The 23,598-nt window shown below is 60.4% G+C and overlaps 2 protein-coding genes across 31 annotated transcripts in view; both read left to right on the top strand.

Moving 5' to 3' along the window:
• KIF1A (kinesin family member 1A) overlaps positions 1 to 15,045 on the top strand; it is a 71,728-nt gene extending 56,683 nt beyond the window's left edge. For 7 of the 29 annotated variants that reach the window (XM_036320114.1, XM_036320101.1, XM_036320100.1 and 4 more), the window contains 13 exons: positions 229 to 255; positions 3,548 to 3,571; positions 4,701 to 4,815; positions 5,621 to 5,754; positions 6,549 to 6,610; positions 6,991 to 7,136; positions 7,603 to 7,803; positions 8,290 to 8,367; positions 8,786 to 8,910; positions 9,840 to 9,992; positions 10,411 to 10,603; positions 11,347 to 11,480; positions 11,823 to 15,045. In XM_036320114.1, the coding sequence (XP_036176007.1) occupies positions 229 to 255; positions 3,548 to 3,571; positions 4,701 to 4,815; positions 5,621 to 5,754; positions 6,549 to 6,610; positions 6,991 to 7,136; positions 7,603 to 7,803; positions 8,290 to 8,367; positions 8,786 to 8,910; positions 9,840 to 9,992; positions 10,411 to 10,603; positions 11,347 to 11,480; positions 11,823 to 11,865 (1,435 nt within the window). In that variant the 3' untranslated portion in view covers positions 11,866 to 15,045. The remainder of the gene's footprint in view (positions 1 to 228; positions 256 to 3,547; positions 3,572 to 4,700; positions 4,816 to 5,620; positions 5,755 to 6,548; positions 6,611 to 6,990; positions 7,137 to 7,602; positions 7,804 to 8,289; positions 8,368 to 8,785; positions 8,911 to 9,839; positions 9,993 to 10,410; positions 10,604 to 11,346; positions 11,481 to 11,822) is intronic. The other 22 variants (XM_036320124.1, XM_036320113.1, XM_036320120.1 and 19 more) reach the window with 8 other exon arrangements.
• A 3,314-nt stretch (positions 15,046 to 18,359) lies between these two features.
• Positions 18,360 to 21,785, top strand: LOC118662255 (aquaporin-12B-like). Of its 2 annotated transcripts, XM_036320893.1 has the most exons (4): positions 18,360 to 18,592; positions 18,629 to 19,076; positions 21,105 to 21,221; positions 21,563 to 21,785. In XM_036320893.1, the coding sequence occupies exons 1-4, from the start codon at positions 18,470 to 18,472 to the stop codon at positions 21,766 to 21,768; spliced, it is 894 nt and encodes a 297-aa protein (XP_036176786.1). In that variant the 5' UTR covers positions 18,360 to 18,469; the 3' UTR covers positions 21,769 to 21,785. The 2 variants fall into 2 exon arrangements, with proteins under 2 accessions (XP_036176786.1, XP_036176785.1); XM_036320892.1 differs by having other exon boundaries at positions 18,360 to 19,076.
• Positions 21,786 to 23,598: the final 1,813 nt, after the last annotated feature.

Below are 23,598 nucleotides of genomic sequence, written 5' to 3'. Positions count from 1 at the left end.
CCAGCTCAGGCTTCGGGTCTCGGGCTGCCCACGAGCTTTGCCACAGCCCCAGCCTCGCTGCTTGAGGCCCCACGCTTTGCAGCCGCCCTGGCTCAGAGTGGGCCTGCCGGCTTGGTGGCTTCTCTCTGTGCAGCTCCCCCTCCCTGCCGCTGCCCGCTGCCCCTGCCCGCTGCCCCACCCCCCACGGCCCCAACACCTCACTAACCTGTGACTGTTTGTGTTTTGCAGGCAGTTTCTTGATTCGGACATGCCTAGGTATCATTTGTGCCCTCGGTTTTCTTTCAGCATCTCCCTGCTCCCCCTCCACCCCCCAGCCCTGAGTTTTAATTTCCACTTCCTGGATTCCTTCTACACTTGCTCACCTCTCCCTCCTGTTTCTTCATCTTTTATTTCCTTAGAATACCTTTTTGATTTTTTAAACTTGCTTCTTCACCCCCCTGGCTGAGTCCCTTCTGCCCCTCTCTCGGTTTTGGCTGCTTTGGTAGTTGGCTGCCCTCCCGTAGACACTGGCTGGCTCCCGCTCCTCCCACCCCAAGCCTTGCCTACCCTGTGCCCACCCGACCTCACCCTGCCGGAGGGCAGCGGGCGCTCTGCATGCAGGCTGGCTGGCCAGGCTCCCCAAAAGGTGACAGAGAAAAGAGGGAGGGAGTGAAGCCACCCCACCAGATCTCCACCTCTGCCCCTTCCACCCCTGATTGTGAGCCCCTCACCTGGCTGTGGCCACCACACACCCTTTAGGAAGTAAGTGGACAGTACAGCTGTGAAGGGCCCAGTAAGTCTCTGGACTCGCTTGGGTGGTCTCAGGTTCCTGGGCTGGGGATCTCCCATCCCTGCTGAACCCAGTCGAGGCCCCTGAGGCTGGATAGCCTCAGGCTGTTCTGAGCAAAGGGTCAAAGCTGTCACGTTCTGGGTCCCGGTGGGTTTGGCCAGAGTTCCATGAGGTGGTCCTGGGGGTCCCCTGTGGGTAGCCGGAAGGCTTCCAGCTTGAATGTTTGGGCCTGTAAGCTACATGGGGGTTGAGGGTGGCACGGCCGGACCACCTGAGTCTGTGTCCCTGTTGGGTCCTGGCTGTGATGGTCTGGACAGATGGGCACTGTGAGTGGTTCCTGCGGGTGTGTCCCTGAGGCGTGCACACACACCTGTTCAATGACAGAGGCTGCGATAGGCCCTTCCCTGGGAACACCAGCTGGGTGAGGCAGCGACCTGTAGTGGTGGTGGCTGCACCAAGGAGGGGGCACAGACCTTCTGGGCCTGAAGCAGGGGCCTGCCTGTCCCAGGCAGCCGGGAGGGTTTGCTGGAGGAGGCGGCCTGCTAGCTGGTCCTGGAGGTGGGCCAGGCCGGCCGAGACGGCTGCATCCTGTCCTCAGAAGGCGCTGGTGGGAGCCCGTCAGCCCCGGCTCATCCCTGGAAGGGACCCAACGTAGGGGCTGGTTTCTTGATGAGTGGAAACTTCCTGCCCATCAGTATGATTGCACAGGGGTGTGGATATTTCGTTTAAGTTTGCATTTCCACAACCAGCTCAGTGCTAAGGCTGGTCCTAGACACCACCCCTCTCAAACATGGTGGCTCCAGGAAGGTTCTAGGTCAAGCATGTCAAACTCAAAGGCTAACACGGGCCAAATAAACAAGGTTAAGTTTATGTGGGCTGCAAAAAACCAAATGCTTCAGTTTTCATAGAAACTTAGGTTTATTTTGATAGAGACATGCTGAATACAAAGGGCTGAATTAAATGAGTCATCGTTAACATAATAGAACATTTTAATAAAAATTAATATTTTTCTTGAACATTAACTTACCAGACACTGAATAACTACACAAATTAATAAGTGTAACGCTAATAAAACTATTTTTCTCGTTCTCTGAAAGTGAAATATTTCCTGTTGTGCATACCAAACAAGTCAGTACAAGACTAATGATGTGGCAATCGGCTGCTAAAATATTCACTGCTAGTATTAGTGAGAGAAATGGTGTGCCTGCACGTAAGGGAAATGAATGCAACACGATTATTGTAATCAGTCATTAGTGAATGTTATAGTTCATTATTAATAATTATGTATAACAGGATATTGTAAAAATTAAGTGACGAAATTTTTATTAAAACGTTTCTTACATACGTTATATTGTCTGGATCACAAAAATATTCATTGTGGGCTGCATCGGCCCGTGGGCCGCGAGTTTGACATGCCTGCTCTAGGTAAAGTATAAACAGTGCCTTGTGCCTCATGAGTGGGGAGAGGGTCCCCATGGGTCTGAGGTGGGGCCTGGGAGTCTGCATTTCTAACACATTCCCACAGCGTGCTGGTGCCGCAGGCCCGGGATCCCACGTCTGGGCCTCACGGTTCTCCTGACAGCAATGTCTGGGGGATTAGCTGAATGGGTCGTGGGGCAGAGTGAGGGGTGCTGTGTGGAATGGGGCTCCCTCCTGGGTGACCTGGTGTCCAGAGAGGTCCTGAGAGGACCCTGTGCTGCTCGTGAGTGAGGGCCCTGGCATGGCCTCCTCAGCCTCCCAGCTGCATTCTCGTGGCCTCTCTGGGTCTGTGTTCCTGCCGTGTGACTGAAGGGCAGCTGTCCTTGGTTGCCATGCTGTGCCCTGCAATCCTGGGGCATCCCTTGTGGCTGTCACTCTGCCACCTGCCCCACCCTGCACACACCTGCGCCGTTGCTGACTCTCACTTGGGGTCTGGGGGAGACCCCCTCTGCAGAGGCCTCAGGAACTGGGGCTCAGGACGGGTGTCCAGAACCCTCCCTGCCTGGGCTCCAGGGTCTGCTATCCATGGTACATGGAGACGCTGAAGGGGGGTCTGCAGGAGATGGCATGGGGGCTGGGGCAGCATCATGGTTGTGCCAGACTGGACCCTGGTCCGGTTGGCCTTCTTGGCACCTGGGTGATGGGGCAGTAGAAGGCCCAGGAGGGCCTCTCCCACCACCCGCCCTGCCTATGAGACCCAGCAGTCAGGTTCTGGAGACATTCTAGGTCACCAGTGTCCGATCAGGACAAAGCCACGATCTAGCCTGATGAAGGGCCTCTCACCAGGAGCGTCTCCGAGGGGCCTCGTGTCCAGTGGGCTTGCTTCCCACAGCCCCAGGCTGGGTTCCGGGGGGCGGGGGGGGGCTCTAGTAATAATCTCAGTGATGCGAACGTGCGCCACCCAGGCCTCAGGCAGTGCGCTTGCTCGAGTAACAGCTCATGTCACCCACCAGGCAGCTCTGAGGCAGGGAGACGGGTCTGCCGATAGGCCAAGGCCAGGCGGCTATGCCATGGCATTGGAGCTGGACAGTCTGGGGACTGCAGGCGTGGCCCTACAGAGCCTGGGTGTTTGGGGCCCCCCAGGATGGACGGCGTCCCTAGGTCTTGGCCGCAGCTCCAGGGACGCCCACCTGGTCCTGCAGGGGACAGACCCAGGCTCTCCCTGCAGACACTGCGGGTGATGCTTGGAGTGGTGTGTGGCCCGTGCCCGTTAGCTTGTGCCGGGCGGGCGACAGCGCTTGTTCTGACATATGAATCTCTTCTGTGTGTGTACGTGTGTCCTGCCTGCCTCGCCTTTAGCGTTTCATTCGGAAGTGACACTAGGTACAGTCACTCTCTTCCGCACTCGCTTGGTGCTTCCCCCGCTGCTTTTCAATTTCCTTTCTCCTCTGATGTCTCCCCGCGCTCTCTGCCCCTCTGTCGCCCGCTGTCCTCACATCCCTTCCCCTGGATCTTTGTCCTCAGTGACCTATGTGACACGGCCCGGCCCCCTCCCACTGCTTAGCCCCGCGCCCCTGGGCGGTGCCACAGAGAGAAGGGCAGCGGAGGCGCTGCCCATGCCCCTCGCGGCCTGGCTCCCCAGGCACCCTCCACACTCCTGGGCCTGTGCCACTGCCCGGCTGTTGTGTTGACGTGTTCCTCAGCTGTGTCTCTGTGAAGATGCTTGGATGGAAACCGGGTGAGGCAGGGGGCTGTGCAGCACTGCCAGGGCCCACGGGCGGCCACAGTGGGCACTGAGGCACATTCCCCACCTCCAATATGCGGGCACGACTATAGGAGCTCTGCCGTCCATGGCTTGAGCTGCCCCCACCCGGGAAGGGGTTTGCCGGCCCCTGGCTCATGCTCTGCTCATTATCTTTCCGGGTTGGAGATGGAGGCAGAGAGGCCTCAGCCTGCTCTGCCTGAGTGGAGAGTCTGGCCGCAGTGGGCAGTGGCGCTGTCTGCACCTGGCCGCCCGGTTTCCACTCCCAGCATCCTCCCCGAGGGCCCTTCCTCTCCCAGGGGCGAGTCGGTCATGGAGGAGGTGGGCCCTGGAGGGTTTTGCAAACTGGGACAGGTTCCTTAGGGTCCAAGGAGAGACCATGGCACCTCCTTACTCAGACCCAGGCTCCCGCCCTGTCCCCACCCTTGTAGTCGTTCCCCTCTTTCCTTGTCCCCACCCTCCCTGCTCTCAGCTTGAGAGCTGTGGGCTACCACATGCCACCCTTCGTCCACAGTGGAGGTGACAGCTGGGCACACCCTGCTGGTGGCATCTGGAGCCCCCTCCCCCTCAGTCCTGAGTAAGGAGGGGACTGTCTTTCCTGGACACTGCCCCCAGTCCTCCGGACCTGTGACCCCAGTGACACTCCCTGCGGGTCGCCACATGTCTCTGTCTGTCTGTCTGTCTGCATGTCCCCACCCCAGCCCGGTGTGGCCTGCATATCGTTCTTACCTTCTCTCTGCTCCCCGCCAGGACCTTTTACCAGTTCGAGGCTGCGTGGGACAGCTCCATGCACAACTCCCTCCTGCTGAACCGCGTCACCCCATACAGAGAGAAGATCTACATGACCGTCTCTGCTTACATTGAGGCAAGGCTCCTGTGCCCAGGCACACCACCGAAATCACCTGTCCCCTGAGCCAGCGGTGCCTGCCCAGGGCAAGGAGGGCGAGCGCGCACTGGACAAGCCCACACGACCCTGCTGTCTCCCCAAGTCCTCGCGACACCCATGCACCTCGAGCCGCAGTGCTGTCAGCCCACCCGCGTCTCTACTGTGTGGGCTCTCGGTGTGGCCAGGTGGCATCTATGCTCCAGGCAGCTCATAAACAGAAGCCTCCTCCCCATCCCCAGGGCCTGACACACAGGAGCAGGCTGGGAGCCTGGGCGAATCTAGTGGGCATGGTAGCCAGGAATCTGGAAGTTTGGGGTCAGCATCAAGGGTGAGGGCATTGCCCCCCTCAGAGCCTACTCCTCCATCTGTAATGGCTCTGCCCAGACAAGTGCCCAGTGCCCATCGGCCTTGTCAGAGCTATAGTTGAGCTTCAGGAACACAAAGAGCAGCTGCATATGACACCACACCCGCCACCGTGATGTGGTCTGTGGCGGGTAAGACACACCGCGTGGGTACATTCTCACAGACGAGTTGTGCAGCGTGTCTTGGATCGATGGTGACCCTCGGGGCCTCTGTATGGAAACTGGCCCTCGGCAGCGCTGGGAGGCAGGGCCCGCTGCCTCTGCCGGGAGGCGCTCCAGCGAGGAGCAGGGACTCTCCCCCCTGCTGTGGGGCCACGCGGGGCCCAGTGAGGCCTGGGCTGTGGTCAGTGCCGTGGCTCTTGCCCCCAGGAGGTTAGAGGGCGTGTCCCTCTGCCTGAGCCCCTGCTTCCCTGTCCCCACAGATGGAGAATTGTGCACAGCCGGCCGTCATCACCAAGGACTTCTGCATGGTCTTCTACTCCCGAGACGCCAAGCTGCCCGCCTCGCGCTCCATCCGAAACCTGTTCGGCAGCGGGAGCCTGCGGTCCTCGGAGAGGTGAGCTGCTGGAGTGGGCCGGGCACCCTGGCCACCCAAAGACCGGACTGCTTGGGATGCTCGGGCACAGGCTGACGAGAGCCCAGCTTGTCCGCTTCTGGCTGGCCCCCTCCTCTCGGCCTTTCTCCTCACCCCGATGTTGGGGTTGTTGGAAGCCAGGGGGCACGTGTGGATCACCAATGGCATGTTAGGGTGCCACACTGCACCCCACCACCAGGTGACCTTCTTTCCCGGGGGCCACAGGGTCTGGGCCATCAGGGCCCCTCGCCTGCACATGGGGGAGGCTGGATAAATGCGGGGGTGGGGGGCGTGGGCAGGCTGGGAGGGGACTCGAATGGAGGCTGGCAGCACCTGAGAGTCAGACTCTAGAACCAGATGTGCCTCTCCCACTCCCACCGCTCCTTGCACTCTGGGGGGACAGTGTCAAGGCAGTGAGGTTCCCCACATGCTCTGTCCCGTAGACCCCCCATGTCCAGGCCTTTCTGGGCACAGTGGGAGGAGGGAGTGTGGGGGTCAGGACTCAGTGGCCTTGGGCTGGCCACGACCAGCCATCTGAGAGGTCCACAAGAGGGGTTGGTGGGTGCCCCTGGCAGAATCGGCAGTCCTAGGGAAAAGGGGGTCTGAGATGGGGACTGTCCGAGTAAGGCTGTAGTGTGGGGGCCTGGCACCCAGCTCCCCCTTGGAGGCCACCTGCATGGGCAGGGCAGGTGCCCAATGTGCCTTTGATGGTGGTGAGAGTTGGTCCCGGGCATCCCCGTGCTTAGTGACAGCATGTCCCCCTCTGCTCCCAACAGCAACCGTGTGACTGGTGTCTATGACCTCAGCCTGTGCCACGTGGCCGATGCGGGCAGCCCAGGTAGGTGTCTGTCCTGCTCTCTGTGGCAGGCCAGGCGGCGTGGCACTTAGTTGCGAGTCACTTGGGGTCCTCTGGGTCACTCCAGGTGACGTCAGCGAAGCTGCCAATTAGGGGGTTCCTTCCCTGTGAGAAGCACAGGCCTCTCCAAGGTTGTCCTGAGGGGCTGGAGGACAGGGAGGGGCGAGGCAGCAATGGGAAGGCCGGCAGAAGAGAGGGCATCTCGCGCTCTAACCCCCGTAGGACGGATGCTGTATGACTTTCCTTGGGCGAGCCCAGGGTGGCTCTGAGGGTGGACCAAGGGTTAGGGGAGGGGGAGCTGCCCCAGGGCCCTGTCCCTGCACCCCCGGTAGGGACATGGTCAGACAGGTGACCCTTTTCAGGGATGCAGCGGCGGCGCCGTCGGGTGCTGGACACGTCTGTGGCCTACGTGCGGGGTGAGGAGAACCTGGCGGGCTGGAGGCCCCGCAGTGACAGCCTTATCCTGGACCACCAGTGGGAGCTGGAGAAGCTGAGCCTGCTGCAGGAGGTGCGTCTATGCCAGACCCCGGGGGTCCCAGGCCACCCCAGGACAGAGCGAGGGCACTCACACTGCTCTCACGGACCTAATTGCGGAGGGCTGTCCGCTTGCAGACAGAGACCAGGAATCGGGGTGGGCAAGGCCCTCTGTTGCTAAGTCAGGGGCCCAGTGACCAGCAGCTGTGGACAGCAGGCAGCAGAGGCCCGCACCCACCCCCTGGGCCCTGCCGGATGCTCGTGTCGGAATTCGAGTGTCCATCCGCTTGGGGCTGGCACAGGCTGGGCGGGAGGCCAGGATGGAGGAGGGCAGCGTGTTGGCTGCAGGGCACGGGAGGAGCTGATTCCCCGTCAGCAGCGTGGCCTCAGGTCGCTTTGCTTTCCCAGGATCTGACCTGGGCCCTGGTGCTCAGCGGGCTGCCCGCCCTGCCCTCGTCCTCGAGTGCAGCAGGTGAGGCCACGCGTGCTCTCGTGTGCAGGTCGAGAAGACCCGGCACTACCTGCTGCTGCGGGAGAAGCTGGAGACCACCCAGCGGCCCGTCCCCGAGACGCTGTCCCCGGCCTCCAGCGAGGACTCGGAGTCCCACAGCTTGTCCAGCGCCTCCTCTCCACTCTCCGCTGACGGCCGAGCGTCGCCCCCGGAAACTCCCAACGAGAGGCAGCGGGAGCTGGCCGTCAAGGTAGGCAGCTGTGCAGTTGGCCTGTGGGCAGCACGGCCATGACCCAGCCCCTGCAGAGCTCCAGTGATGCGGCCTTGTCGGTGCTGGGTCCTGTCAGGGCCTGGAGCTGGGAGGATGAGGGGTCTATAGAGTCCCCTTGCCCACAGCCCCCACCGCACCCACTCTGGAATTTGGCAGCCCTTTACAGCCTCCTCCCTGAGCAGTGGCATGTCCTCTCTTTCTCTTAAATACCGAAATCGATGGGGAGCTGACCGCCCGAATCCCAGCCCATTTTGCGGCTGGGGCCACCGAGCTGGACTTCGCCCAGTCCCAGTCCTGCCTGGGGAGGCTTCCCCAGCTTGCCCCGTCTTCTTAGAGGCCCGCAGGTGCTCCCACCTTGACTTGCAGTGCCGGGCACCTGGGCCAGTCTCTGTGTTGCTGGGGGCGGAGCCCTCGGCCGATCCTGGTCCCAGGAGACTCCTGACTGGGTGTTTGCTGTCCCTGCAGTGTTTACGCCTCCTCATGCACACGTTCAACAGAGAGTACACACACAGCCACGTCTGCATCAGCGCTAGCGAGAGCAAGGTGGGCACCGAGTCAGGCCCCGAGCCCCCACCTGGCTCATGGCTTCCACGCCAGTGTCCCATGGCACTCCAGCCGTCCTGGGTCCTCACTCCCTGCCCCGCAGCCTGCCGTGCTGGCCTCTCCCTCTGCCTGGGGGGGCCAATCCCAATGGTCCTCAGGGTGCACGTCCTAACGTCTGGCTCAGCCGCACCTTCCCCAGCCCACCCAGTGTGGTCCTCGATGCTCTTTGAAGCCCTACAGCCATGAGTCCCTGGTGGGGCTGGGAGGGGGTGGGAGGTACCTGCAGTGAGGGTGGGGGTGCCCTAAATGGGAGTTCAAATGCCAGCAAAGGTGCAGGAATCAGCCACTGCATTGGTGTCCCCACCACGAGACTGTTCCCTCCCTGTGTCCCCTGAAAAAGCCTCTCTCTCCTCCACAGCTCTCTGAGATGTCCATCACACTGCTCCAGGACACGTCCCTGTCCCCTCTGGGGGTGGCCACGCTCACTCCCTCCTCTACCTGCCCCTCTCTGGTCGAAGGGCGGTATGGAGCAGCCGACCTGAGGTGAGTGAGCCTTCAGGCTCCTGCGTAGCTTCCCCCTCTGCAAGACTAGCGACAACGATAGCCGTGACTCAGGCACAGAGTGCAGAGAAGGGGGCGCGGGTGGCCAAGTCACTCGGGGTAGCCAGACATCCAGGGCAGCCCTCGTGGCGTGGGGTCTGCAGGCACTGCCCCCGGAGTCTGCCCTGTGCCCACCCCGCAGCGTCCTGTGCCCACCCCGCAGCGTCCTGTGAGCGTGATGTCCTAACCTTCTTTCTGAGGCCATGTTCTGCTGACGCATACATTTAAAACCAGCCCTGAATAAAAGCAGGAACGGGTCAAAATAGCACAAAACAAGAGACCCTTTTCATGGGGCGGCGCTCATAAAATGCTCAGTGAGAAAAACCTGAGCCCTCTCCTGCAGACAGGGACACGCGGCGCTGGAGCTGAGCTGGGAAGAGACCCTCCCCACACACTGCTGACGCCGCTTATGTCTGATCATCCAATTTCAAATCCCTTGGCGGTTCCTAAATTTCTTCTTAAAAACAAAAAAAATGGTGTTGAATCCTCTGGCTGTCGTCCTGGGACAGGCCTCCTGGGCCACCAGGTGCAGTCCTAGGGCCTGGCGTGGGCCATGGGCCAGACGGTCCCTAAGAGACTTGTGTCTCTTTCAACTCGATTTGGGGGATGACGAGTGGCTACAGCCACCTTTATGGGGTGAAGGGGGAGGGGCAGAGAGCACCACGGGAGAGAGGTGTGGAGCCCCTCACAGCTGACCCCTCCCCGCGGTGTCCAGCACGATCCTGGAATCAGGTGGGTGGGCCAGACTGTGGGTGTGGCCGTCAGACAGCAGAGGTGCCACAGCGGCTCTGAGAGCATGAGGCCCCATCAGGAGCCTGGGGAGGGTGGTTCTGGGCCCAGTGAAGGGCAGCAGCGTCCCTCCTCTCCCCCAGGAGCCTGCAGCCCAGCTCCCGGCCGGCCAGCCCGGAGCCCGAGAATGTGCCAGAGGCTGATTCCAAGAAGATCCTCTCCCCTGCTCGGGCCACAGAATTGGACAAGGAGCCTCAGCGCCCGCTGGTTCCCGACATCCAGGAGGTCCGGGTCAGGTGCGCAGGTCACCGGCCAGCCTTGCCCCCTGACCTAGGGCTGGGGAGCAGGGCCCTGGTGGTGATGTGTCTGCGAATGACCAGTGTGGCCACCATGCACATGTCCTGAGCTCACCACTGTTGGTGGGTGCGGTCATGGGTTACGGCGTGACAGGCCAGGGCAGCTGCAGCCTTCCTACGCTTTTCCATCTTCCAGCTGGGGACCGAGGCTCAGAGACGGGTGGGTGGTTCTGGTCTCTGGCCTGCCAGGTTGGGGTCTTGCCAGGTCCCCAGGTGCCTCTGTCCTGGCTGCTCCTCTCGGAGGCCCGCTGGCGGCACGGCTGGGGACCTGGCTCATGGTGGACAGTGAACCTCCGAGCTGGGGCCTCCCACTGGCTGCCAGGAGGGTGTGGACGAGCAGACGTTCCTGTTCCCACAGCCCCATCGTCTCCAAGAAGGGCTACCTGCACTTCCTGGAGCCGCACACGGCCGGCTGGGCCAAGCGCTACGTGGTGGTGCGGCGGCCCTACGCCTACATGTACAACAACGACAAGGACACTGTAGAGAGGTTTGTGCTCAACCTCTCCACCGCCCAGGTGGAGTACAGCGAGGACCAGCAGGCCATGCTCAAGGTGCGGACACGGAAATGGGATGGGCAGGCCCTGGGCTGGCAGGACACTGAGTCCCAGGCAGGGAAGGAGAGGGCAGGAGCCGGGCAGCCTTTCCTGTCCCAGGACTCTACCACCCATGGGGCTCATTGTCCGGGTGGCAACCAGTGGTGATGATGGGACAAGCATTAACCTTCTCCCATCCCAGGGCCAACAACCCCGTCCCCTCCTGAGGATGCCCATGGTGGGGTGGGCCGAGCCACACAGGCCAGCAGTGCTGTGGGCCCAGGAGTCCAGCCCCCTACCCCCTAGCCTTGCCCTGCTCCTCTGAGCAAGCGCAGCTATGGATGTGGGTGCTGGGAGCCCCGACTCCTTCCCTCGGCCACTACAGTGGCACTAGGTGATTTTTGATTCCCTGGGGTGGGGGTGGGAACTCAAACCACGATGCCAAGGGCTCAAGCTTGAGAATAAGGGACGCCAGGATTTCTGGGCCCAGTGGACGTATCTGGACCACAGCTGTGCCAGGGTCCCGGGGGGGGGGGGGGGCGGGGGAAGGAGCCTTGGCCCGTGAGGTGGGGACACAGAGCAGTGGCAAGGGGCCCTGGGGCATGAGAATAGAGGGGTGTCCTGCAGAACCTTCCGGGCCAGGCCGTGCGCACTGCTGAGTTCACATAGCCCTGTCAGCGCCCCCATCCTGTGGGTCTCCCCTCTTGCTCCCTCCTCCCTGGCTGAGTGCTGACCCCAGGGAGGGGCGGTGCCTCTCACAGTGCGGTGCTTTGCAGACGCCCCACACGTTCGCCGTGTGCACGGAGCACCGCGGCATCCTGCTGCAGGCCAGTAGCGACAAGGACATGCACGACTGGCTGTACGCGTTCAACCCTCTCCTGGCCGGGACCATACGGTAGGGCCACCTCAGGCTGGATGGGTGTTTCCACCTCTGCTGGGACGAGGGAGGGTGCAGGCCTGGGGGCATCTGCAGGGGCGTCGGTGTTCATGTTTGTCCTTGCTGCTCAAGGAGCGGATAAACTCCCCAAATTTTCAAGCTTCACCTGCCACCAAGGCGTACTTTTCTGTAGGGAAGAAACCTCTGTGTAGGGAATAGCCAGGCCCCCCTCCCTCCGTGACTTCACAGGGGTCACGGTGACATGTCTCTCGGCTGCCAAGGGAACCAGCGGGGTCTGGGGTCAATGAGCTGCAGGCTCCGTCCTCCCTGAGCTCTGCTTCTCTTCCAACCCTCCTGCAGGTCCAAGCTTTCCAGAAGGAGGTCTGCCCAGATGCGGGTCTGAGTGGAAGACACCCCCCTCCAGACAGCCAGCAGGCCCGGCCTGCCCCCTCTCACCATCCGTCTGTCTTTGCCACCCAGTCCTTCCCACCAGACAAGCCAACAAGTCCCCTCCTCCCAGGGACGCTGTGCTGGGCCAGCGAGCCTGACTCTGGCCGGGGACCTGCACCACATGACTGTCATGCTCCCAGTGGAGGCCGTGTTGTCATCATTCCTTCTCTGAGACTGTGCCCCGGGGGGGGAGGGTGGGAAGAGCTGGGAGACGCTGGAGAGACCAGAGGGCACCAGTCAGGGGCATCAGTGACGTTCTCATATTTTTTTAAGCATAGACAGACTTATAATTAATATACAGTAGTTAGCGACGTGGAAGCAGTCCACTCAGAAGTTAACTATAAGACTGTATTCTATTTATAAGTATTTATTTCTAACGACCTTTAGGATTCAGATGGACCTGTTCCCGCTTGTTCCCACACCAATCTCCCAAGCCTCTTAGGGACAGATAGGGTGGGCAGCTGCCTCGGAAGACCACAGTGAGGTTGGTGCCACTGGGCCACCTGCCTGAGGCCTCTCCCCAGCTGCCCATGGGGCAGACCCTCGTCCTGGGGTGTGTGCCTGAGTCAGGGAGACCTGATGCCTGAAGTCCCAGCAGCACAGAAGGTGGCGTGTGTCCCTTCTAGCAGGAGATGCAGCCACATCCAACCTGCACAGCAGCCGCCTGAGCTGTGACTCCCAGCAGTGCCAATGCAGCTCCTGGGAGGGTGTGGGAGGTGAGGCAGTGGTAGGGCTGCAGGGGCTATGCTGGCAGGGCCGGGGAGGAGGGACAGGAGCCCACGCTCGTGCTGTGTGTCCAGGCAGGTAGGGCGAGGCTGGCTGGGGTTAGAGGTGGTCCAGGGTGATGGTCCAGGCAGCGAGGGGCTTGAGGTACAGCCTCTCCAGTTGCTGTGAGAAATGGAGTGAGCTCAAGGTTGCTCCTGGGAAGAAAGTCTGAGATTTCCCCTCTTTGCTCCGCGAGAAGAGAGTTCTGTGAGTGCCATGGGCTCCTCCTCCCCCTTCTGCATCAGATGTGCCGCCATTCTCTTGTTCTGGCCTCTCTGCAGACCCTGTGCCCAAGGGTTGGCCAGGGCAGGACAGGAGTCAGCCCAGGCCAAGAGTCTGGCCGAGGGTTCTGTCTAGGCCCTAAACCCAGCAGAGAAACCACAGGGGGTCTCCTGGGACCTGTTCCCACACCCGAGGCACATTGGGCCTCTTTTTAAGCTCAAGAAAAAAAAACACTGCAAAACTCTCCCCAGCAGAGCGGCTTCACTTGGGCCCAGTTCATGCCCAGCCTTGCTGGTCCACAGCTTTCTCTGGCAACTCCCTCCATCCTTGCCAGCCCCTGCTGGGCACCGCTCACTGACACCAGCTTCCACTTGGCTTGGAGGACTCCAGCTCACCCTGGAGACAGTGGTTCTGAGACCCACACTGTCCTGCGTGGTGCTGACATGACACATGGACATTCTCGCGGTTCCGGCCACTGAGGCCAGAGGTGCCCCAGCTCCTTCCTCTGGGGATGTGAGGTGTGGGCTTCGTCCGAGGGACGAGGTTCCAGTGAGGTTTTCCTTTGGGGAAGTTGTTCAGGCCCCTCAAGCTTGGCCGCAGATGAGGGATGCAGGAGGGCGGACCCTGTGGCAGCTGTGTGTGCCCGCCAGCCTACACCAGCCCAGCAGGAGGCTGACAGCCCTGTGCCTGGACAGTGCTCCTGAGGGGAAGCCGCCAGCGAGCGTCAGGGCCCAGGACCGCGTCTGGGCACACATTGTCCAGAAGCAGGGACAGTGCTCACCTCCACAGGTGTTCCCGGAGGTGATGGGCTGAGACACACAGGAGAGGAGCTAGTCTGGGACAAACACTGGCTTCTATGACAGCCCGTGGCGGGGAGAAGCAAGGAGGGGCAAGTGCTGAGAGAGCCAGGGCCCAGCCACGGCCCACTCAGGTCAGCCAGCCTGAGGGCGTGGCCCCAAGAGGGTCTGAGGGCTTTGCACAAGGGCACAGGTGTCTGAGGCCAGCCAACCTGCAGAGCACCTGTGTCCTCGGCAGGGCCGAGGGAAGGGGCCCCCGAGAGGGTTTTCGGAATCTCCCCAAATTCAGGAGCCTCCCCTGCCATGGAGGCTTCCAGGGACCGTTTCATCCTGGCCTGGGCCGTCTCGGCAGTGATGAGGAGCCAGGCGTGGACCTGGCGTCCCTTCCGGGCCTGCTGTAGCGGGAGGTCCTAGGTCCGAGTCCAGACACCCAGAGTGGCTGGAGAGGAAACCCACGCTGAGTCAGGAGGCCTGGTCTCTGTGCCCGCCCTGCCCAAACCTCCATGTGTCATGTTAGCTGAGACAAGTCCTTTATCAAACCGGGACTTCGTTTCCACATCTGTGACAAGCGAGGCTCATCTGGGGGCCCCCAAGGGTTTGCACCCTTTGGGGTGCAGAGAGCTAAGTCAGGCCTGGTGTGGCTTCTGTTCCCGCTGAGTAGGGAGGAGAGAGAGATCCAGAAAGCCAACTCTGGTGGTTTTGGTTTGAATGCTTGATGCTGCTCAGGCTGCGGCCTCGTTTTGTTTGAAAGACACCATTCTTGTCCGGATCCGCTCTCTGTCCCCCCAGTGGAGTATGAGTTCCTTCCAGAGGCTCTAGGGAGAGGTCCCAGGGGGGATGCTGGGCTCGGCCGGCCGGCCGTGGGTTCCAATAACCTGGCTGGTGTCCAGGGTGTGTGAGATGCTCAGTAGTTGCAAGGACTCCCTGTTCTGAATAACCACTCGTGAGGTGGCAATGTTTCATTTCGGCCACACACGCATGCACATGCACACACACACCCAGGCGGCTGTGTGAGGCGGACCCACCTCAGGCGGGTGTGGCGAAGTGCTCGGGGAGGTGTGAGCAGGTTGCCACGCTGGTCCTCCAGACAACAGGCTGTGGCTTCTTCCTGGGCCTGTGCTTCCTGTAGCTGCCTGTCCCCGGGGCTCCCTGTGGCTTGTACATACGTGGTTGTGTGGCACACCCACCCCTGCACCATAACCCATCCTGCCGTAATGACTCCAGTTCCCCAACGTCCTGACCCCGAGTGTTAGCTCTAGGCTCCCGTACTGTGTGTGCACCTACGCTCTGTCCAGTTATGAAATAAACGTGGTTCCTCACGCAGCTCCAAGCGCGGGCCTCTGCTGTGTTATTTGCACATCGGGTCACCGGTGGGAGATCTTAGACTTTTCACAAAGGTTGAGAAGTTAGGTCAAAATAGACCTTAGACATAAATGTAAAACACAAAACAGGAACACTTCTAGACGGACTTATTGAAATGCATCACTAAGAAAATGGCCAGGAACTGGGAGAAGATATTTGTTAAACAAGGTTAGGACAAAGGATTTGTATGCAGAATATATAAGAATACATGAAGCATCATTATAACTCACCTAGAGGCCCAGTGCACGGATTCGTGCACCAGTGGGGTTTCTCAGCATGGCCTGCAGGGATCGGGATGAAACTGACTCTCCAACATCCCCCGAGGGGTCCCGGATTGCAAGAGGGCACAGGCCAAGCAGAGAGGCCCCACCCGTGCACAATCGGGGTCAGGGAGGGATCACGGGAGGGCTTCAGGGTGTGTCTGGCCCGTCTTGCCCAGACCCGATTGGCCAGACCTACCAGTCAAGCTAACCTACCAGTCAGCATCTACCCTCTGGTGGTCAGTGTGCATCATAGCTACTGGTTGAATGGTCGAACAGTAGCTTAAGCTTTTATATGTATATGTATATATATACACACACACACATACAAACACACACACTAATAATAGCCTAGGTCCGTGGTCGGCAAACTGCGGCTCACGAGCCACATGTGGCGGCTCTTTGGCCCCTTGAGTGTGGCTCTTCCTAAGCCTTAGGAGTACCCTAATTAAATTAATAACAATGTACCTACCTATATAGTTTAAGTTTAAAAAATTTGGCTCTCAAAAGAAGTTTCAATCATTGTACTGTTGATATTTGGCTCTGTTGACTAATGAGTTTGCCGACCACTGGCCTAGGTGGTTGTCACACCGCGATGCCCTCACGCCGTTACAAGGAGGCTGCATCTGCCGCAGTCGCGTGCGGGTGGGTGGGACTGCGTGCATGATGAGGCGCACGCAGGTGGGCGAGGACTTGATGCTGTGTGTGTGTCGCGGAGGCAGGGCCTGGCAGCTGCTCCATACAACAAGGCCTGGGGGTCCCGCGGCTCCGCACCATGGAGGCGAGACCCCCGGCTCCAGCCTACCTCTTTGGGGCAATCCATTGAGGAGCCCCGGGGTTCCGGGTCTCGCGTGATTTCGCACGTTGGGTCACTAGTAGATAATAAAAAGGTTTACACTTAATAAAAAATGAGCAAAACGTATTTGAATGACCAATCAGCTCACAGCAATGTGCTTAGCATCCTCTGTCATCAGGAAAATACGGTCGAAACCATAAGTAAAGGGACGTGAACTCTGGGTAGGGTAGACAGTGTGTGTGAACCTTTACACCAACCTTCTTCACAGCCCACACGTCTCACACGCTGCTCTTGTGTCACATACCACGGCTGCCAAGGCAGCGCTGTGGCAGCTTTGTTCGCACCGGGCAAAAAACAAAAGAAAAAAATACCTAAATGTTCAATCGGAGAAATGGACACACCAGCGTGGTCCTTCCTTACGTGGAATTCTATTCAGCAATAAGAAGGGCAGTGCCCCTCACGGACAGACCCGGGCTCCGGTGACGGTTCCTTGTCCACGAGAAACTCGGGCCTGCGGGAACAGGAGCCAGGAGAGTGGGTGGGCGGCACGAGGAAGGAAGGCGAGGCCCGGGGACGGTGGAAATGCCCCCTTCCTGGGTGACGGCGTGGTTACCGGGTTCATGTGTTTGTCAGAGGGTGGAGGTTTCCGCTGAAGGTTGATGAGCTTCCTTTTAAGTTTTATCTAAAAATCAAAAAGTACCTAAAAATAAAAAAATGGGTCGACATTGATTGCCCACGTGAGTCCCTGAGCCCCCGTGTGGAGGTCGGTGTGCTCACAGTGGACTGTCGGACGGTGCCTTCTGTGTGCTGCGTGGACACGTGGAGGCGGAGGGCCAGATCCCACCTGGTGGGAGCAGGAGTTACAGGGACAGACAGAAGGCCAGTGGGTGCTGACGATGGAGGCCCCAGCATGGACACACCCTCCACATGGTCCCCGAGGGAACCCTGGCTTGCCTGTGTCCAGTCTCTAGGTCTCTGTGGCTTCAGAATGTCCCCCCGCTCTTCTGAGGGGGCTGGGCCTCGAACAAGGAAAGGACAGGGGCAGCTCGCACCCCCCAGGCTAGAGTCTGCCCGGGTCTGTCTGCCATCCGGGGTGTGGTCTGGTGGGCAAGGGGGATGGTGGGTGGGTTTCCTACAGGGCTGCCCAAGGTGGAACTCTTGTTGGGGTTAACCTCACCCTCTCCGTAAAAGTCCTGGCCCTCAAAATTGGGGACAACCAGGAAAAGAGCCAGCTCCTTGTCCTCCATGCTGTGGGTTCTCCTTCCCGGGTCTCAGGCTCCCTTCTGTGCAAGCAGAGTCTGGCAGGCACAGGCATTGGATTAGAAAAATAAAAACGAGGAATGGAAGGGAGGGGAAGTGAGCAGGACAGGGAAGCCTCTGTTCCCCAGGAAACAGGTTCCGGTGGGATGAACACAAGGGGGCGCTGCGTGCACCCTGCCCGTGGAAGGCGCTGCCACAGCTCTGGGGAACCAGTTCCAGAACCGGGGCAGCATGCGGGCCCCAGGGCCTGCTGGGGTTCGGCCAGGTGACGTCATGCTCAGCTGGACTCCCAGAAAGGAAATCCAAACCAATCTTGATGGCAGTGACTCCCAGGTCCCTCTGGACTGGAGAGACGTGGCCCAGCAATGTGTCCTCAGGAAGGGGTCCGTTTGGCACATGGTAGGGGTGGGGAGGTGTTCCCAGGCAACCCCTACGTGCCAAGGGCCCGGGGTCTGAACGAAGGCCCTGAACTCCCCAGCCGGCCATTCTGCTTTCTTAGAAAAGCACTTTATGTGTCTACGCTGCCCTGCAGAACACACCGCGTATAGTGAGGTGGGCCTTTCTGCTGGTTCAGCTTCTTTGAGCGCCCAGAGCAGCTCTCGTGGAGCCCCCAGGGCTTCCTGTGGGGGACACCTGGCCCCACAGATGCCTGCCTCCATGCAGGGAACTGGTGGCATGTGACCCAGAGTGCAGGCAGAGCCAGGGACCCGCCCACGTGGGGGCTCAGCCCAGGCACAGGGAGCTGCCAGCATGGAGCTGGGAGCCTGGGTGTGGCATGGCGCTCGATGGAGGCTTTGAAGAGCTGTGGCCAGGCTGCAGCCCTGGGCTGGCCGAGTGGGGTGCGTGTCCCGGTGTGTCTCACGCCCTGGGGAAGACGCCTGGCTGAGGGCCGGTCTGCTGTGGGCGTTCCTGGCTCTGCTCCTGGGTCTGCAGCAGGTGGGATGGAGGTGAGGGTGCAGGTGTGGCGTTCCCAGGAGTGCCAGCCCAGATGGACGCTTCCACGGCTCCCCCGCCCTTGGGTCCTGGGGTGGGTCAGCCCCGATACGTCAGCTCAGGTTCCCTGCTCAGTCTGGCTCCATAGAGCCCCTGGAGCCGATGGCTGGTCTGAACGTGTCTCTCTCGTTCTTCTTGGCCACCATTGCCCTGTGCCAGGCGGCCAGGAGGGTGTCCAAGGCCCTGCTTCCCAAAGGTGCCTACGTCAGCTTTGCCCTGGAGGCGGCGGGCGCGGCCCAGCTGGGGGCCTGCTGCCTGGAGATGCGGATGCTGGCAGAGCTGGGCCCCTGGGCGGGCGGCTTCGGGCCCGACCTGCTGCTGACCCTGCTGTTCCTGCTCTTCCTGGCACACGGGGCCACCTTCGAAGGGGCCTCGGCCAACCCCACCGTGTCCCTGCAGGAGCTCCTCCTGGCCGAGGCCTCTCTGCCCGGCACGCTGCTCAAGCTGGCAGCCCAGGAGCTGGGCATGCGGGCGGCCTGCGCCCTGACCCGGCTCTACTGGGCCTGGGAGCTCAGTGACCTGCATGTCCTGCAGAACCTCATGGCCGAACACTGCAGCTCGGCCCTGCGCACGACCGTCCCCCACGGCGCGCTGGTGGAGGGCGCCTGCGCCTTCGTCTTCCATCTGACCCTCCTCCGCCTCAGGAATAGCCTTCCCGTCTACAGAGTGCCAGCCGTGGCCCTGCTGGTCACCGTCATCGCCTACACAGGTGAGACCTGGGCGTCTTCCCCTGCGTCTCCTCAGAACCTCTGGCAGGGCCGCCAGCAGCTGTGGGCAGGAAAGGGGCTGCCAGCTGAGGGCTCTGCGAGCCACAGATACTGGGGAGCCCATTCCCTGGGAAGCAGGTGGTGGTATGACCAGTGGGGCTGGACACAGCGTGGCAGGTGGGACCCCAGGCCCCTGTCGGGGCCTTCCTCCTGGCCAGGCCTCTCCACACTCTGAGCTCCTTCCAGAAGCTGAACCAACAGAAAGGCCCCCCTCACTGTATGCGGTGAGTGTTCTGCATGGCAGCGTAGACACGAAAATGCTTTTCTAAGAAAGCAAAGTGGCCGGCTGGGGAGTTCAGGGGCTGCGTTCAGGGGCAGATGGGCAGCCGGCGGTTTCTCCAGTAGGCAAGCCCTGCATCTTCTGTCCCTTGGGACTCTGTCCTGCGTCTTCTGTCACCCCTTTCCAGGGGGCCGGGTCCTGTTGTTTCTTCCTCACCCAGGTCTCCACCTCCCCTCTCGGCACCAAGAGCTACTGGGGTGGCAGCAGACACTCCGCCTCCCTTTGGGGTCACTCCTCCCACCCAGGCATACCTCCTGACCAAATTCTCATGGGTCCTTCAGCCCCTGTGGGAGCCGCCCTGAGCCTCCCCCTGCCCCGCTCTGCATTTGGCCCTTAGATGGAGGTCCCCTATCCTGAGGTCCCCCACTTGGGCCTGCCCCCAGTGAGACAGGGGCCTTTCCCCTCTTCGTGGAAAAGCAGAGAGCCACTGACCACAGACCTTACTTTCCAGCTGTCCTGAGTTGGGGACAGCACTGGGCCAGGACACGGAGGAGCCAGGCTGGGGCCCTGCAGTCTGTGGGATTTGCCCCGAGGAGGGTCCTCTGGGCTGCACACTCCCTCTGCCCCTGGGCACCGGGGCCGGGGCCGGGGTAGGACAGGAGCGCCTCTCAGGAAGTGGCTGCAGTGCCCCTGTGCTGGGCGTGGACTCGTCAAACTCTCTAGGAAGGGCACCTGTGACCGTGGCAGCTGTTGGCTCCAGGCGGGGGAAGACGCAGCAGAAGACGCAGCAGGAAGGGGCTGAGGCCGAGCTCCCCAAGGTCTCCATTCATGGGGTCCCCAGGGAGGACAGACCCAGCCCTGAGGGCCCACTTTCTGTGTCACTGACTGTGGTACCTGGGCCACCAATGGCCAGAAAGCTGCCACTGGGGCCCATGCACAGGTGGAGAGATCGAGGCAGGGCTGAGCAGAGAGGTTGTCAGGGGCAGAGCTCTGCGGCCAGATGGCCCGGACACTCACCTGAGGTGACACCCAGAAGCTCCGGCGTCTACACAGGACCCACCCAGGGTGCCTCCCACAGAGTCAGCACCACTGCCCACACCCGGCCTCCACCTGCCGGCTTCAGGCTCCCTGTCCACAGGGCCCAGGCCTGCCCCGGGAGGCCCCTGCTCACGGGGGGTCTGCCTGGCCTGGGGTTCAGAGACGCTGGCCTGGCTCTGGCTGCTCGTCCAAATCTCCCCACAGTCCTGGTGTTGCTTTGCTCCACGATGTCTTTATCTCTTTGTCTGTCTCTTGGTCTCTGTCTGTCTGTCTGTCTGTCTTTATCTGCCTCCCTATCTTTCTGTCTCTGTCCCCGTATTGCTCCATCTCTGCCTCTGTCTGTCTCTCTCACTTTCTCTCTCTCAGTCTCTCTCTTTCTGTCTCTCTAAGACAATCTCCCTCAAGGTGGGATGTGTTGGAGAAAGGGGCTGGGAGAGATGAGTCCATCCCAGGGGTGAGAGGTCAGGTTGGGCATTGGATGTCCCTGGAGAGACTCCCCCGGCTGCTCCCTGACCATGAAAGCTTTGGCCTTGGTTGAGTGTCCTTCCTGCCCTGACCCCATCAGTGCAGGGGCCTAGGATGGACTGGGCTCCCTGCCTGGGTGCCAAGAGCCCACCTCGGCCAGGGCACAGTAGGATTCAGGGTGGGGATTTCGGAGGGTGGCTCTGGTCCAGGTAGGGCCGCACGAGGCCTGTCCGTGCTTCCTCCACAGCTGGACCCCTCACATCTGCCTTCTTCAACCCCGCCCTGGCCGCCTCTGTTACCTTCCACTGCTCAGGGCACACCTTGCTGGAGTACGCCCAGGTGTACTGGCTGGGCCCTCTGACAGGTAAGGGCCGGTGGGGGGCACTGGGGTCCCCAGGAGCTCCCAGGGGCAGAGGCAAGGCTAGCCCTGGGCGTGGCTCATGGTTGGGGAACAGGCCACACAAAGCATCCTGGTAGGCAAGCCTGCAGGGCCCAGCTCTCTGGTGCAGAGCCCATTCAGGGGCTGCTTCCTTTGGGGAGGGGAGGGAGCCGGGTCAGGTTCCCAGGCTGCTGTCACCCCCTCCCCCCAGCCCAGGTCTGCAGGCACCCCGCCCCATCCTAGGGAAAGTCTGGCGTGTGAGTGCCCAGGTGTCTTGGGCTGCAAGAAGCCCGAGGGCCCTATGTCTGACACTCCGTCTCCTGCAGGGATGGTGCTGGCGGTCCTGCTGTACCATGGCCACCTCCCCCGCCTTTTCCAGAGGAACCTGCTGTACAGTCAGAAGAACAAGTATCGAACCCCCAAAGGGAAGCCGGCCTCAGGGCCTGAGGGCACCCAAACACCCAAAGAGGGGTGCAGAGGCCAGGAGCCTGGGCAGAGGCGGGTGGGGCAGCAGCCGCTGGGCTCCCTGTGAGCCCCATGTGGAGGCCAGGTCCCTGGCTGAGGAGCACAAAACCCACCCCCTCTTCCTCCCCAGACACCATTCATCAATAAACTGTCCCCAGCCCTGCCTGTCTCCCTGGCCTGGCAGAGGACTCTGAGGAGGTGGAGCTGGCCTGAGTCCACCCCCCCCCCCCCCATCGTTCCACAAGGTCTGTCCCGCCTCTTCTTGACAGTGTCAGAATCAAAGGTAAGACCGAGGAGGAAACCCACTTCTAGGACTATATCCCAAGAAACCAGAAACACCAATCAGAAAGGATATACGCACCCCTATGTTCATAGCAGCACAATTCACCATAGCTAAGATCTGGAAATAGCGTAAGTGCCCATCAGTAGATGAATGGATTAGAAAACTGTGGTACATCTACACGATGGAATACTATGCTGCTGTAAAAAAATAAGGAATTCTTACCATTTTCAACGGCATGGATGGAAGTGGAGAGCATTATGCTAAGTGAAATAAGCCCGTCAATGAAGGAAAAATACCACATGATCTCACTCATTCATGGATAATAAAGACCATTATAAACTTACGAACAAAAATAGATACAGAGGCAGAGCAGCCTCGAACAGACTGTTAAACTACAGCAGAAAGGCGGGAGGGTTGGGGGGCAGAAGGGGGAGTAAGAGATCAACCGAAGGACTTGTATGCATGCATATAAGCATAACCAATGGGCATAAGACACTGGGGGGTAGGGGAGGCCAGGGGATTGTCAAGGGCGGGAAAAAAAGGAGACATATGTAATACTCTTTGTAATACTTTAAGCAATAAAACAATAAAAAAACAAACAAAAAAAAGACCAAGGAGGAAAGGCCACAGTCCAGGTAGGCAACCTGGGCCTGGGGAAACCCAAAGGCAGAGTCTCCCATTGAGGGCTCCCGGCTGCCCTGGACACGCCCCAGCACCCGCGGCCCAGGGGGTTCTGAGTGGCTAGGACACCCTGAAATCTGCTGGGACATTATGAATGGTGGCCCCCAACCCCTTCATCCACCAGCACCCTGAACATCAGGCAGCAGGTCCTCAAAGTCAGGTGAACCCTTACCAATCACAGGGCCTTCAGGGCAGATCCCCCACCCCTCAGCCACTTCCTCCCCAGAGTGGATCTGGAATCTTTCACCCCAAGAGAACAAAGGCCCCTCAGCTGGGGGTCCTGGAGCCCCATCCAGCCCCTCCCTATCGTCCAGCTGAGGACAGGAGGGAGAACCAAGGACAGGTCCTGGTCAGCTTTTCCCTGGGACGCCACCAAGAGAAGGTCCAGGAGAGAACCCCCACCCCACTTCCCGGGGCTCCCCGACCCAGCCTGGCAGTGCAGCTGCTCTGTCTGAACCCCAGCCTCCTCCGCTCGTTGGAGTGGCCCCCTGATAGTAAGGGAGCCGGGCACCTTGCATAGGGCCTGAGAGCCAGGCCCTATGTGTCTTCCAGAGGGCTGGGCAGGGCTTCCAGGAAGAGGCCCCTGAGCGAGGGCACAGGGTGGTGAGGGCCACCAGCTCCCCTCAAAGAAGGGCCTGTGTGGGACCGGCAGGTGGTGCTTGGGGAGGGGCGGTCACTGTAGCAGCAGCATGCAGAGCAAAGGTGGCAGCCCCTGCAAGAAAGAGGGCTCCTCACGGGGCAGCACCAGGGTCGGAGGTGGGAGGCGGCTGGCATGTCTGTCCCCAAAGCCCCTTTGGTCTCTGCACAACTATTTCCAGGACAGAAACTGCTGATGCTCAGGCAGTAAACATTATCAGTAAATTAGTACAAGAAAAACAGGCACATAGACATTGCAATAAAGCCTATCCATCTGGAAATTCTTAGAATGATTTG

Source organism: Myotis myotis, unplaced genomic scaffold, assembly GCF_014108235.1.
Source record: "Myotis myotis isolate mMyoMyo1 unplaced genomic scaffold, mMyoMyo1.p scaffold_m19_p_8, whole genome shotgun sequence".
Classification (NCBI taxonomy): Eukaryota; Metazoa; Chordata; class Mammalia; order Chiroptera; family Vespertilionidae; genus Myotis; species Myotis myotis.
The sequence above is the reverse complement of the archived record's forward strand: the minus strand, read 5'-3'. Positions and strand labels throughout refer to the sequence as shown.